At 46.4% G+C, this 16118-nt stretch overlaps 1 protein-coding gene across 1 annotated transcript in view; it reads right to left on the reverse strand.

Annotated features, from left to right (window-relative positions):
- Positions 1-3334: 3334 nt before the first annotated feature.
- Positions 3335-16118, reverse strand: part of HS6ST2 (heparan sulfate 6-O-sulfotransferase 2) — a 127505-nt gene continuing 114721 nt past the window's right edge. Inside the window, exon 2 of the mRNA XM_033072591.2 lies at positions 3335-6169. Coding sequence (XP_032928482.1) covers positions 5467-6169 — 703 coding nt within the window. The 3' untranslated portion in view covers positions 3335-5466. The remainder of the gene's footprint in view (positions 6170-16118) is intronic.

Genomic DNA, 16118 nt, shown 5'->3' on the forward strand with positions numbered 1-16118 from the left:
GACACTGAAGTGTGAGCTGAGAACCTCAAAACATAGAGTTGTTCCAAAATCTCACCTTTCCTTTGGTCTAAATATCCCCTGAACTCATCCATTTCCCACTACAATTCTCATAGCTCCTAAATTTCATGTGTCAGAAAATTTGATATTCAGTGGCAAAACAAGTGTTCTGCCATTGGCCACCAACTGATACTGTGGAGCTCAGTTATCAGAATGAGGGCTCAAGTGAGTCCTGTGCCAGGACCCATTTGCATCCCTCTGCCCATGAATGCCCATCAGAAAATACATATATTTGACATTAATCTCTAGCTTATATAGAGGTTTATGTCCACAACCACTTGTGCACAAGCTATCAAGTGAAAACCTTATTTGCAGCCATATGAGGGAATACATAGATTAAAATAGCTGAGGCTACCAAAAGGCAGTGGTTGTATTGTCCTGAAAATGAACACTCTGCCCTCACTATAACTATTTAGATTGCTTTGCATATATATTGTTTCAGCATTTCATTGCTCCCCAAACAAAAAGCGATATAACCTCTCCTGCCTGGCCTAATGTATCCTCACAGAGCTAAACTGCATGACAGAGCTGCTGGGTAGAGAGCACGGGTAATTTGGCTGATAGATCCTCTGGAAGCTCAGAGCCAAATTCGATTTCAGGCCCAAACTCGTCAGTCCGTCTCTAGAGATGGCAGAGCAGTGATATTAGCATGATGGCAACGCTGCTCACTCTGAACTCAAGAAATGGATTAAATGAAATTACACTCTTCCCTGATGAGGCTGGTGGAACAGGGAGATTGCTTTAGGAAACCCAGAATTGAATTTCATAGGTAAGAGTTCAGATGCTGTGCTATTTGCTCAGGAAGGTTTGTGCAGGCTGCTCCTGCGTGGAGCCACAGCTGCCAGTGGGGCAGGAAGGACACAGACCCAGCTGCCTCCGGAGCCTGAGCTCACCCTCACTCCATCACTGCTTGGTTTGGCTGTGCTCCATCCACTTCAGAGGCAGGAGATCCCACATATTCATTGAGCACCCCCATTTCCACCTGTGAGGGACTCCCCACTTCTCCCCTCCCAGGCACTGCCATTCCAGCAGGGTCCAGCAGTACTCAAAACCATCCCCAGCTCCACCCAAACGCTTTGGAGACAGGGATGTTTTTAGTAAGTGAAAGATTTAAATTTATCCTCCACTTGGAAAATATTTCTCCTGCAGAAGACATCTCCATAAGGATGACCTCTCCACCCAGAGCTGCTCTCTGTGCTTCCCTGGGAGTACTGGGCCAGCCTGGCAGCTCAGGGCTGCAGCTCAAGGTTTGCATCAGTTTGACAGATTTCCTCAATTACCTGACATTTCTGGCTCAAATTTAAGAGAGGAGATGCATCAGCCTAGCCTCTCCTCTCCTCTCCTCTCCTCTCCTCTCCTCTCCGATTTAACAAGCAGAAACAGCTGAAGCAGCAATTGCACTGCTATCTGTCAGGTGTTACCCATGGCTTTGATATTTTGGATAATGTGTGAATTTTAAAAACTACACAAAAAGGCCCATTAGTTAATTTTTACTCAAAAAATGCACCATTGGAAGCAAATGTATTCCAGCACACTAAAGTGGATAATTTGCCATATAAAGAGGATGCAAAGGTCATTGACAAAAATCAGCTGAGCAGTTCATGTCCAACAGCCTTTACATACCAGATACCCTTTAGGAAAACTTCAGTCCCAAACTCCAATACCCAAACACAACCCTTTGCAAGGCCACACAGGTCTTACAGTTATCAATTTCCCAATTTTTTGGAGGGCAAAAGGAACCAAGACTTTCTCTTTAACATTAATTTTAGCACTACATGTCTTCATCTCTTCAACAGCTCCACAGTGACTGGCCTGGGTGGATGCTGGGCTGGAGGTGCTGACATCCCATTCCATCCCTGGAAACTCACGGGGCATCTTGGTGCTCCAAAGAGTTTTCTTGTATCTCCAGGCTTTTCAAAACCCACCAGAGGGTTTGAGAACTACTTGACTCACTACTGGAGCTCCTTAGCTTCTGAAGTTTGTCTGTCCAAACACATCCCCCACTCCTCCATCCTTCCTCTCCTGCAGTAAGAGTTTTCTCAGCTGTCAAATTACTCCCCTCAAAAGGCAACCCCAATTGGTTTTACGCCAGACTTCACTGCTGGGTGCTTTTTTATCTTGCATGACCTCTATCCCATTAGCAGCTCCTGCAGCAGCTCTCAGTGCACTAACAGACCTGTCTATAAAGCCAGTCAAACGCAGATCTGCTGGCAGACCCCTCCTCTCCCTGCTCCTCAGGGCTCAAAAAGCCTCACAAACATAAGATGCCCCTGCAGGTACTCCTAGGAGAAGGGCAGCTCTGTCTTCACAGGGGAATTCCAGATCAAGGCAAAGTCTCCTGTGGGCACCTTCATGTTGACTGTCCCACAAGCCTGGCAAACTTGTGGATCTTTTACAGCCACCAAGAAAAAAATGCCTCCATCCAAACTGTCAAAAAGTATCTTTGTGGCAACTCTGGCCAAGAAGAAGCTCAGAGGGCTGGAGAACTTCCACTCTGGAGACAGGCTGAGAGAGCTGGGGGTGTCCAGCCTGGAGAAGGCTCTGGGGACACCTCAGAGCCCCTTCCAGTGCCCCAGGCAGCTCCAAGAGAGCTGAAGAGGGGGTTGTGACAAGGGCATGGAGTGACAGGACAAGGAGGAATGGCTTTAAACTGAAAGTGGGAAGATACACATTATAAGATACGAGGGAGAAATTCCTCTCTGGGGGGGTGGTGAGGCCCTGGCACAGGTTGGTCTGAGAAGCTGAGGATGCCTGGGAGTGTCCAAGGCCAGGCTGGACAGGGCTTGGAGCAACCTGGGACAGTGGAAGGTGTCCTGCCAATTCTTTTTGTGTCCCCAGAAGGGATACAGCGGGATGGACTGGAAGTCAGTGGCTAGGCAGCATCCTCCAGAGTCAACACAGAGGGTGGGTATGTCATAAAGGATAAAAATAAATCATATGCATACACACATATATATATATATACACAAAGAATTCTTTAATGCTGCAGACCACTAACAATCATATTTAAAGCCACCAGAAATCATAGCTTGTTTTTTTGAGGGCTGCTTAGAAAAGAAGCTGAAACCTCTGCAGTAATTTCTGAACCAGACAAAAGCCCAGGGTGGCTTTGCCCTTGAAAGCTGTAGTTTAAACACAATTCAGAAAAGCCGTGACTTCAAATTCACATACTTGCTGTCAACTGCTATTTCACTCATGTCAGAATTACCATCCATTCTCAACTGCACAGCTCTCAACACATCATCAGAAAAAGAAATAATCACATGAAAATCAGAAGTCTGTAGTTAAATTTTATTTATCAGTTCTATTGTTAAATGACACAATCAAAGTCAGTGGATTGGCCTGTAAATCTACACAATAAGACAGCGTCTACGGTGGAAATCAGTAGAATTTGATATGGTTATGACAAAACGGTATCCTTATATTCGTACATCCCCTATATACAATAAACAGTATACACAAAGAAAATGCAACTAGTCTCTGTAAACCATGCACACCACAGCATAAAAACAAGATGCACCTCCTGCAACAGGCCTCCAGCTCGCCCACAGTTAAGTCCTGTTTACAGCAGTGCCTTTCAGTTTCAAGAGCGAATTATTTTCCCCCGTGAAAACCAAAATACAACTGAGACATCATATTGGCAACTGCAGTTCTCATTTAAAAAAAAAATTGCTGTACATGAAGTTCTCTTCTCAAAGCTGCTAATGCAGGGTATTGGTTTGCTGCTGCTTTGCTCTCCCCTTGCCCTTGGCAGGGTTGCTGCCCCCAGGCTGCCACACAACATCAGATGTAAAACCACCTCCAGGTAACTTAGGCGTTGAGCCATAAGATGTTTTTAAAGCCTTCTGCCTCATGTTCTGCCCCCCTGCCTTCATGGTGTATAGAGTATTACAGGTGAAAGGCAACAGTGCAAGTGAGCCTTGCAAGCATCGTGTCCCTGGGGCCACAGAGGGCCCTTCCCGGTGTCTCTGCTCAGTGCCAAGCTCGGGAGCACAGCAGGACAAATGTTCTGAACTTGCTCAATGTCTGGCCCAAGCCTTGCAGAGGTTTTTATTTTTTTTTGCATAGAGATTTATAGGAGCCCCTTGCACCACGTGCCCTGTTTGTTCTCCCTGTGTGTCTGGGGGAGGCTGGAGAGATGCAGGTGTGGCTCTGCACCCCGAGCCCCAGCAAAGCCTGCTCAGGAACAAGCTGCTGCACCCCATGCACCACATCCTTCTCCTCCTGTGTAACTATGGCTATGGAAAAACTGGCTTCCGTCATTCTCACTCCTCATCTCTCATTGCTTTGAAGGGCTCAAGAGCATAGGAAAAAAAAAAAGCCCTGTTCTTATCTGGTGTAGCAAAGATTTACTGGAAGTAAATCCTAATTCAAGTGTAAATCTACTTTCATTGAGCAATTCTCTTCATAATATTGCTGGGATTAGAGAGTTTTATGACTTTTTAAAGACACTACACAAATATCGGCAATATAATTTCATCTAGTTTATACCACCAATTATTAAGGAATGATAAATTCAGCATTATGTATTCTAATGGGTAAGAAAGACTTAAAATGAGACACTGTCACAGGATTATAATTTGGAGAAGGTTTTATGAAACAAACATGAGAATGTGCTGTAACTTTTCCAGAATGGTTAAAATCATACTGCCCTGAAAAATTCTGGAAACAGTGTCTATAACATCAGCATTGAGCTCAGAAAAGTATGGATGTAATTTTTTTTTCCTTTTTTTAAAATATGAGATAGACCAAGCTTAAAACTCTAAACAGCAGTAGGTAGAAAAAGTTTAAAATTTTAAATATTTATATAACTAGAGAAATTACTTCTATTCATTTTAAAAGCCAATATTATACATAAAACTAGTCGACAATTTTTCTAGACCTTTATTGTTCCCTTCACTGTCCACTCATTAACTTGGTAAATATCATAAGCAGATGGTGCCCTTGAAAACACATTATTAAAATAAAATTAAGATAAAATCAAAGGGAAAAGGTTTTGTTCATATACTGTATTGTGAGAGTATGCTAAATGCTCGTTATTAGGAAATGAGTTTCCTTCCCAGATAAATTTCAGCCGAGCATCATAAACATTTTCCAGCATCCCGTTTTGTACTCATAACTAATTTAAGAATTTTTTTTCCTTTCACTTCTTTTAAATAAATGTCCAAGCAAACATTTCCGATGAGCCGAGGTGGCTCCTGTGTTTCATAAATAATCCAACAAACCTAAAAAGGACAATTTAATTACACACTAGGATTAAGTGTTCCACGTACAGTACAACATTTACTGCAAAGGCAACTGCAAAGGCAACATTTTGACCTCTTTTTGCTTCAGACCCTCGAGAAGCATCGCTTTGTTTGCAGGCTGGGTTGGGCTCTGCTTCTTTCCCACCCTTGGCAGGCGCCCCCACTATCGCCGCCACCGCTCCACGTTCCCTGTGTAGTCAGTGCTGGAGCTGTTCTCCCCCTGCTCCCTCAGGTGCGCCTGCTTGGCCCGCAGGATCTTGCGCTGCTCCTGGCGTTTCCGCCGCGCCTCCTGGTGCTCCTTCTGCCGCATGTACTGGTACCGCTGCAAGAACAGGTCTTTTGCATAATCGTACAATTCCATGTCTAAAAAATTGAGGGCCTCGATGCGCTGCTGAGTCTGCTTGTCTATCTCCACGCTGGAGGCCCTTGTGCTATTGTACTGCGTGAAGGGCGAGATGAAGTTCATGTTGAAAGTCTTCTCAAAGAGATACTGAGTCTTGCGCTGGAACTCGGTCAGGCCGAAGAAGGCCATGCGCTTCAGGTTCTCCTTGGCACTGTCCAGCAGAACCTTATTCCTCTGCTCCTCGGGCATGACCGACAGGTTGTAGCATCCCACCAGGCTGAGGTCGGAGAGCATGCGGACCTGGCGGTTGTTGGCCAGGTTGTAGGGGCAGTCCATGAACTCCTGCAGGGAGCAGCCCGACCAGTCGTCCCCGGTGTAGCAGCTGGGCAGCTCCTCGGTGGTCGGGGAGCGGCCGTCGCAGACGTGCAGGGACGCTTTCCACGTGGCTCCTCGCTGCACGTGGCGCCATTCGCTCAGGTACCGGGACACGGGGTCACGCAGGATGGTGATGTAGTAGAAATTCCTGCCAAGGGGAGAGCAAAACAGAGCGTTTAGTCCCGTGTGTCTCCAGCACAGCGCATTAACGCTCAAAATCAATACAAACAGGGAGATGCACTTAAGAGGCTTTCAGCAGCCCTGCTGCAGAGGCTGCTCTGTGAGCTCATCTCCGCAGGGTGAAGGATGGCTGAACAAATCCTTGGGGGGAGTGAAGGGCTCTGTCTACCTGCACGCACACAGAGTTGTCTCTGTTTTAACAGGTGCTGTCTCTACAGAGGCCAAGGGAACCCAAAACTCCCCTCTGTGCTGGGCTGTCCATGTGGCAACTGGCTGGTCACTCCCGACCCTGGGAGAATACTTCACATATCTCCCAGGATGCAATCCATAACCCAAGCAGGACACAGGCAGCTTTGGCTCTTTTAATTTCCTTGTACAACAGAGCTGCATGGACAGGTTTCCACAGCTGCCTACGTTCCCTGATGAGCAGTTGTGGGTCTCAGCTGCACGAGCCCCAGAGCAGCAGAGCACCTCTGAGAAAGGCATTTCCTACACAACCTTTCCTTTTGCAGCCAGATAAATGGGGTGTTCCCAGAAGCCCCAAACCACTTCCACCCTAACAAAGACCTTGGCAAAGCCCATGTAAATCCTGTTTTATTCTCCTGCCTTTATCTGATACAGGACTGAAATGATGAGAGAGGAGAGATAAGTGACTAACAAGAAATTAAAGGATGCATTACAGCATTTTGTAAGAGAAAACATTTTCAAGAGAGGTGTTGGCTTTGGTTTGAAACAACAGGATAGCAGCACATGTGAGGAACATGCTGCCACAGGCTGCCAGCTGAAAAAACTGCAAGTTCAACCACAGAATCTGCCCAGAGTTCACTCTGGGTTACACATTAATATCCACATCTAACACCATGCTGTCCACCATCACAGCCTGAAGACGGACACAGCTCTTGGAACCTCCACTAACATGACCATGGTCTCACCTGGATGATGCTGGAAGAACACCATCAGGATATCAGCCATCTACTTAAGCAAATGGAATAAAAGTAGCTCAATAGGCAAATTGTCCTGCCAGGAAATCCCACTCCTCCAGGGGGATGACACCAAGGAGTGTGTGCCCAGGAGCCCTGAGCCCCTGGGGTGTGACTGCCATGCCCTTGGTGCTGTGTAAGGAACAGAAGGACATCAATTGCTTTCTCAAGCCACACTGTGACTGTCCACATTGAAACCAACTTCTGTTCCCTGATGTTTCCTTTGGCAGAAAAGCCACTAGATGTCAATGTTTTACAGAAAATTGTCTTTGAATGGACTAAAAAGTGAATCACAAGCACAAAAAGGATCCAGCTGCACAGGGAAAGAAAATCTGGAGAGTCACCATTCCTCTTCCTATTTAGAGCATCCACACTCATGAATAATTAAGTAATGAGAAAGTACAATAAACATGCAAAGCCAAACAAAGCCAATGAGCCCAGAACAGGGTCAGTGGCTGGAAACAGCAGCACTCAGTGCGTGGAGCTGGGACACCACAATCAGCACCAGCCCCATGCTCCTGCTCACGCTCACCCGGGGTGGGGCTGCTGCCACCCCCCCGTTCAGAGGGATTTGGACACAGATTCACACAGGCAAAGGGAGCCAAAGTCCCTGCCACCATCCCAAGGAAGGTCCTTTTCCACAGAAGTGCCATTCAATGATTTCACTGTGAGAGCTGGAGGTAAGAGGGAGCAAGAATAAAGCTCACTTTCATGAGCGAGTGGCAGCTGCTAACCCCACACTGTCCCTTGCAGAGATGGGAAGAGTTTTGCTCTGTCTTTTCTCAGCAGGTCTCTGGTAGCATTGGAAAATCCAACCTGGCAGAGAGGAAGGGCTTTCCATGAGCACCAACTCAACCAGCTGCTCCAGTGGGCAGGAGCTGTTCCTGGCTGTGTTTGTGCCTCAGGCTCCTTTGCTGAAGCAGCAACACAGCTTTGTCAGGATCCCCAACGTGGGGAAATGGAGCCACTCTGGGACAAACCCAAGCCCCTTCTTTACCTTCTACCAGGACTCCTGAGCCTTGGATCTAGTTTGTTGGGACACTGGACTAAAATAATGACCCAACATACAGCACTAACCTCTACATTAATTATAACAACATACACCCACAAACCTCTGACAACTGGAGGCAAAGCAAAGCCCTGCTTACCCCAGAGCCCCTTGTACAAGCTGGCCCACGAGCAATTCAGCTCAGGGGAGAAGAGTGCAGGCACAGGGGTGCTACCAGCTGAAGGAGGAGGCCAACCAGACTGAATGCTCTGAGGTCATCACAGAAATCGATGGGGAGTTAATGCAAGAAGGGAAACAAATCCTGAGCCAGGATCGATACAGCGAGCGTTTTATGACAGTTCAAACTCTTCAGCCACTCTCCCTTTGTGCTCTTTGGTCACAGGTGGTGACAAAGTGTCTCCCTTGGCTGCTGTTGTAAAAACAAAAGAATGAATAAAACTTGGTGTGTTGGTGGAAGAGGCTGTGCTGTAACAGATCACCACCAGCCTGGGCTGCCTCCTCTGGGCAGGTGTGTCCATCAGTGCCTGCCAGGAAACGCTGCAGCCCAGGGATGAGGCTGAGTGAAGATGTTCACTGGACCCTGCAGTGAGCATGGAGCTGTCTGGGCTTCCCCAGCACCCTGAGCTCAGGATGCCAGCCAGGGATACTCATGGCACACCCCAGGCAGGGCCCACATCCTCCCTGGCCTGAGCACAGCCCACTGAAACAGGCTTGCAGCTGTTACTTATTCCACCTTGTTATTTCCCAGATGAATCCTGCTTTCAAGAAACTAGAAGAGATGTTTTAGAGAGAGATGCTTTTTCAGTTGCTGGGCCAATCTCAGCAATTTTATTAATTTCTCTCCTTCTTAAGCCTGCCTATTAAAATTCTACCAAAAGAGGCACTGACCCTTTTGGGAACATCAGCTTTTGCCCCAAGCCTCTCCTCTGAGTTAGGAAAAAAAAATTGAAGTCCAAGGAACTGTGAAACCCCATGGGATGACAACATTGAGTACAGCCAGACTTCAGAGTCTGGAGAAGCTGCCAGGGAAGGGATATCCAGAAATCCACACTACAGTGCACAGGGGGCTCATTGTGTGCACAGCTAAAGAGGTGAGGAGCAGGTGACTCTAATTATGCACCAAAATGGGTCAGAATCTCCCAAAGTCAAAGCACATCTCACCCCAACCCCACTGCCCCACTGTTTAATTGCCTGTTGAGGTCGAGGGTGGCTGGAGGTCAGACACCACAGCTGCTATGGCTTCAGCCTGGAAACCTGAGCCTGGCTTGATGGAGCTGTGAGGTAAGGACTGAGAGGGGAGCTGAAAGCTGAACATCCACTCACCATTTACATCCATTAGTGGTTTAGTAGGTGAGGGACTGAGTGACCTTTCCCCATTTCTGCTGAGAAGTGGGGCTGTAGCAATAAGGGCTCTGTAGGTCACCGAGGGTGAGAAGCCTACAGCCTTTGCACAGGGAGCACTGCAGCCCCAGAAACATCCCCATCTCCCCCACAGACTGTTCCCAGGGGCAAACTAACCCAGGGAAACACAGCTTCAGCACAGGGCTGAGGAAGCAGAGCTGTGATTTCCAGGGAAAGTACTAGGGCAGTCCCATTCACTATGCAGAAGTAAGGCTATGCTTTAAGTGCCTCAAACACACCAATTTATATCTAGGTCAAGCTCAGTCAGATGGTAAGCCTGGCTAGGACGTTTGGAGTCACAGACAGGGCTTGTGCAATAAATGGGAGGCAATTTTATACAAGTGTCTCCATCTCTTTGAGTGGAGGTGGGGGAGGCAAGGAAATTTGTTAAGTTTCCAAATCTGTGTGGGGGTTTTTCCCCAGTTCATGGACTTTGTGGTACATTAACAGGGCAGTGTGAAACCAAGTTCTGCTCCAGGTGGAGATGGATATTTTGAAAGAAAAGTTCATTCTGAAGGTGCAGGGGCAAAGGGCAGACCAGACTTATGCCACATCCCAGAGAAATGCAAATAAAATGAACTAAAACCCTGCAGCAAAGATTCTGAATACGATGCAAAGGATTAAGGATGGAGCTACTGAAAAAAAGAAAAAATAATCATAGGGTTGGCACTTCAGCACCAGAAACAATGCACAATCACCAGAGCCAGCAGGCAGCACAAGGACATCCATGTCCTTCCCCCTCTGCACAAACTGCTCATGTGCTGAATAAAAATCTACAGAGCTCGCTTTAAAAAGAGCAGCCACATACTCATTCTTTCAAAAGCTGAGCAATTTGGGTTTTTCTGAGATGGCAACTTGTCTCAGCTCACCTGACCACAGGAAGATGCTCCTACACTGTGGCCTTGCACACAGATGTGAGATCCCATCTCCTTCTCCTCCACTGCTCCCAGCAATGAAGTGAAGCTGTGTCACAGGCAGCCCCCTGCACCTCTCCCTCACCCCACACCATTCAGAAAACATCTCTGCCCAGGATTATTTGACAGCAAAGTCACAGACAATGATGGAAGGTCAGGAACACGAACGGTGTGAGTCTCACATTCCTTGTTCTGCTCTTAGAAACCCTCCCTGTGGGCTCCAAAGCTGCTGATGGATTTTAATCTCTGGCAGAGGGTCTCCCAGCCGATCAATCACGGCCACCACATCTCTCTGAGAAGTCAAACTCAATTATGCCATGCTGGGTGCTGAGTGCTTTGCTCCCAGAAGTTGAGGTTAATTCCCATCAAGAGTGGCCCACTGAGAATTTGATTTGCTAATACCACAAATTGTTCCTCCAAGAGAAATACCGCTGCTGCCTCGTTTGTTGGAGTCAGGCATCTGGAGATCACTCAGAGAGAGGCAAAGTGTTCATTTAATACTGTGACTCATCCTGATTCTTAACAAACTCTGTCACCTAGAGACACAATCAGAAGGACAGGGGTGAGCGTCTTGGGGAGAGCCTCTCCTGCCTCAACCATCCCTGCTTGGAACCTCTCCCCAAAACCAGAATGTCTCTTCCCTGCCAAGAGCTGCTCCTGCAGCAGAACTCACAGAGATGAGGCCAAAATATTTGGCAAGCCTACTGAGGAGGCAGTGCTGGGAATCAAATGTTTGCATCCACTCTAGATTGGTCCCAGATGCTTCCCAGCAGTGACAATGGCAGTGGCAGCAGTGGAGATGCATTCATTGCCCATGGGCTTCCCACAGTGCTGCTCTGCTCCAAGGGCTCCCAGCCCCACAGACAAACCCCAGTGGGGTTTGTGGGAGTGGGAGAGGAGCAAGGGGGGCTGTCGAGTTCCCCATGAGCTGCAGGGAGATCTCATGTCCAGTATTCCATGGCTTTCCATGGATCTGCCGCCTGGCTGCCCATGCCAGGGACTCCCCTGCCATTGTCACAGCTCTTGCAAGAAGGTGACCATGGAGTGGGGTATTGGAACAGGACTGCTCCCCTTCTCTTCTCTCCCCAAAGATCTCAGTGCAGCTCCTGCCCAGCTGGACCCTGGGCTCTACTTGTTCCTATGAGACCTCTCTTTATTCAGTCATTTAAATGAAACTAAACTTCCAGGTCCACCTCACCCAAAATTCAAAGTACAGTAAAATCTAGATGAACAAATCCCTTCTTCATTAAAGAAGTGATGGATAAAGATTATGGGGAGGGAGAGAAGGGAAAACAAACAGCCCTTTCCTCTGAAGCAGCCTGCAAGACTACCTGGACTATATTCCTTTACTCTGGGTCTCAGGGTGGCAGAAGCAAATAATGCATTAGCTCTGAAAAAGGGCCTGGAAGGAAAGGAGATAAGTATTTCAGGACTGCGAATTAAAGCTGTTAGCAAATGCAAATTTACATTTCCTCTAAGTAATCATTATGTTTTCACTTCTATCAGCACCCAATGAATCACAGAGATGTTTTGTCTAGAAACACTAATGGTGGGGGTAGGAAGCCAGCAGCCTACCCACAGCAACGGCAGCAGGAGAGAAGTGCCAGAGGAACCCATAAAAAGGAGCTGGATTCTTCAAGAACAGCAATTACACCAGCCCATCATTGCCCGTGAAATTACCAAATAGGAAAGATCTGCAGAAAAAAAAAGCATTTCAGGCACAGAGGAAGGCAGCGATTTAGCAGGTCAAGGTACACACTCATATATGTGCAGGCATGGCATATGCAAACAAAGATAATGAAAATAAGGCTTTAAATAAGTGAAAAATATGCAGCCTCACACACGCATGTGCTCCCAGCTACCCTCACGCACAAAGTAATTGTCCACAGTGCTGTCTGCAGAGGGGAGAGCAGCCCTGCAGATCTGCCAGAGTGGTATTAATTTCATAATTGCCTGCATTATTAAGATCTCTGCAGGAAACCCCTGCTCACAACCAATTCAGCAAGAACAGTGACCTTTTAAATTATTTTTTTCCAGTAGTGCATAAAAAGAGAAGCAAGTTTCTGTTTTTAGACTTAGCAAACAGAAGAGTGACTCAGCTGCTGGTGCCAGTCCCCAGTCCTGTGTTTCCATCCTGTAGTCTGGCATGGGAAAGAGTGGAAATGCTGGGCAGAGGAGCCCTGACCCATCTCACCCACCCAACCTGCTGGATGAAGGACTGACCTGCCCTTTGGAAACACCCAGCTTCCATCACAGCCTATCTAGAGCAGAAAAGCTTCCCACCTCATGAGCTTAGTTAAATGACAGAGGCATCAGGATGGAGAGCAGCAGAGGTGTGGAGCCCCCAGGCTGGACACGGGAGGGAAAAAAAAGGAAGGAAAGGAGAGAGCAGGTGACAGGATGATCAGTGTGTGCCATGCCTCCATTGTGCTGGGTGACAAGCTGCAGTACAGCTGATGCTGGATTTGTGAGGTCTCAGCAGCATGCAAGGCCTTGGCTTTGGAAAGTGCCTTTCTTGCCTTGGGCAATAATCTCTTAATAAACAGGAGGCAGAGCTGAATTTTGGTCTTAATATACACTAAAAAAAAAAAAAGTCAAGGTGCCAGGAGCACCTTCCTACTGCTGGTGTGAGGAGCTGTCCCTGTCCCCTGGAGCTGCATCACACACACCTTCCAGCCCTGGTACAGCACAGCCCCATCACACAGCTCTTATGGACTCATTAAAAACCATGGCAGATATCCCAAAGCAAAAAGGAGGCCACTGCAACAGAGCTGGTGAATAACCACAGGATGCTGCAATAAATCAGATCTTTACAACAGTATTTACCCCATCTAAATGCCGCTGCAGGAATTAGTTTCAACGTGTAACTGATATTCCTGCGGTGGCAAAGATCGAGGTTTGCAAAGCCTACACTCCATAAGCAGTGGTTTACAGAGATGGAATAGTGGCAGTTTTTCATTTTCCAGAGTCCACTCACCCTTCCAAGAATCTTAATGCCTCATTGATTCATAATACAGTACATAAAGATTTCATTTTTTCTTGCACACAGTGATATATTATGGAGGCAATCTATTTTGCCACTGAAAAGTTTGCTTAGTAGAGAAATTTGGAGTTTTGACATTCAGGAAATTACAGTCATCTGTAAAACGCGATTGATATGCCAAGGCTAACATTTTCATTGCACTTATGGAGCCAGAGTAACTATGCTAAAATATTTATTATATTCTTTAAAAAAAAAATCCAGCTTCTTGTTTATAAAAAGCATATATTTAGCAATAAAACAGCTTTATCCTTATATCCATATATATTTAACTATGCCTTAAACGCGCAAAGCCACATACTCTCTTGACCAGATGAAAATACTTTAAATAACCAAATAAAGCCAGCATTTCAGACAGGCTCTGCACGTGCAAGCAGAGGGCACGAGCTGACACATGGCTGCACAGAGCTGCACAAACACAGATAAATGAGACAGGAGCTGCCACAGCAAACCTGCCCCGGTCCCCTGGGGCTGTGGACACTCGTGCTGCAGCCACCAGCCACCCATGGGAAGCAGGAGATCACTGAAGCCTGTGTGCTTCATCTGCAGGCTCTGTGGCTAAGGAGGAAGCGGGTGTGGAGGGCTCTGGTCTCAGCTTGGCACGCACACTTGTCTTCTTTATGAGCACATCAATGTGTGTTTAGAAGTTGTGATTTATCTGATATCCTGAGCGCTCACTGCAAATTGGCAATCACTGCCTGAACACTCCTCCCAGCTCCTCTGTATGTGACAGCAGCTACTACTGAACATCCTGCTGGAGAAACCTTGGAGCTCTCAAGAAAAAGATCCTGTGATCAACCCCGAGAGCTCTGCATCTCCCACAAGGGGAAATTAACTCCAGAGAGGTATTTATAAAATCATTTGTTACTATATCAGAGCTCAATCAATTCTCTTCAATAATACATAAAAGGAGGAGGTTTGGCTCACACGAAAGAACGTAATTCCTTCACAAGCCATTTGCAGATAATCTTCTGTATGCCAGTTAATACATCCCACGATAGGCTATACAAAAGAGCTTTAAAAAACTAAATGGAGGGTATATAGCACATAAAAAAGGCATATTAGTGCAACTTCTATTTTGCTTATCATAACTATTGTGCGTACAGAAATCCAAGGAAAATCCTTCCCAGTCTTTTTAAAATTTTGTCAAAAGCAAGCATCTCTTGAAAATATTTTTGCAATGTAATTAATGAACTGATACTAATGTAATTCTCAGCCTGCTGCCAAAAGAGGGATAGAGGAACGGACAGTGTATTTACAGCTGCAACTTCTACAGTTTTAATTTCAGCTCTCATTGATTCCATTGAGCACCATGAGACTCTATAATGAAGAAATCCGTATCAATTGAAAATACCAAGTGTGCTCCTGCCCCACCAGGGCACTACTGTAATATCATGTAATGGAAGGGGATTCTCATTTAATTGAATTGGAAATGAAACACATATTAGCTAAGAAAACTTAATCAGTGCAATAATATTAAAATGGGCCACTCAGACAAACTATACTGATTAAGTCACTTGCAAACATTTCTGTAATCATCACTGAGACTTGTGGCGTTAATGATTTAAACTCACTTTTCTACTCCAGGGAACAAAACTGCAATTTCATAGCAGACAATTAGAATATTTTAAGCCCTCTCTCACACACTACAATACGGTCTCCTGGCAGAAGCAGAGGGCCTCATCCTGCAAGGATACACCCTGAGCTCTGATGTACAAGGTCTGCATGGATGCTGGGATGTTTGATTTAAGATGGGAGACAGCCCTGAAAGCACCTGGCTGGCTGGGAAGTGTTTCTGAGCTACTGGCTGTGGTTTCTGCACAGACTTCATCTTTAATCCTGACTTGTTATCGATGGCACACTCTGATGCACCGCAACACTGAGCTCCAAATGGCTCCCAGCAGACCAGGATTTTTAAACTTGTATTCACACACAGTTGACATAACTGGATTTAAAATTTTCATGGAACAGCAGAGTGCATTTCTAGTAAAACTCCATGGATACATTTGTTGTGTCAAAGCTCAGCTGGGAGGGGTTTTACATCAGCTAAGCAAGCAAGGCTAAGTAAACATTACAAGATGTGCAGAACATCTTGTTTCCCATGTATGCCAGTTCTACCCCAAACATTCAGTAAAAATATACCTTACTCAGTCTGAATCAGTGAGGATAATGCCCTTAGAAAGCCATGTTAACAGAAAATGTCACTTCAGCCTCTCATACAGCCCTGTACAAACGAGAGATGTGTCCAGTGTGTTGTGCTCAGGACTATCCACAGAGTCCAAGCTGGTGGTGTGCTGGAACCTGGAGACTGAGCTGGCAAAACCAAAAAGATGAGATGCTTTCCTGGCAGGCAGCGTCAGCACATTCAGCACCAACATCAGCTTGGACACACTGAAATTTTTTGGATTTCAGATGCCCCCTATATTGTTAATTGATTTGTAGCATTAAGACATTCAAAATCCTACATGCAGACAGTCAAAAGCAAATTCAACTTTTTCATCTCTTCAGTGCCATGAAGCAAACTCCAGCTAATGTAGCAGCTGAACTGAGGCCACCACAGGGAGGCAACAACC

Source organism: Catharus ustulatus, chromosome 14 (assembly GCF_009819885.2).
Source record: "Catharus ustulatus isolate bCatUst1 chromosome 14, bCatUst1.pri.v2, whole genome shotgun sequence".
NCBI lineage: Eukaryota > Metazoa > Chordata > Aves > Passeriformes > Turdidae > Catharus > Catharus ustulatus.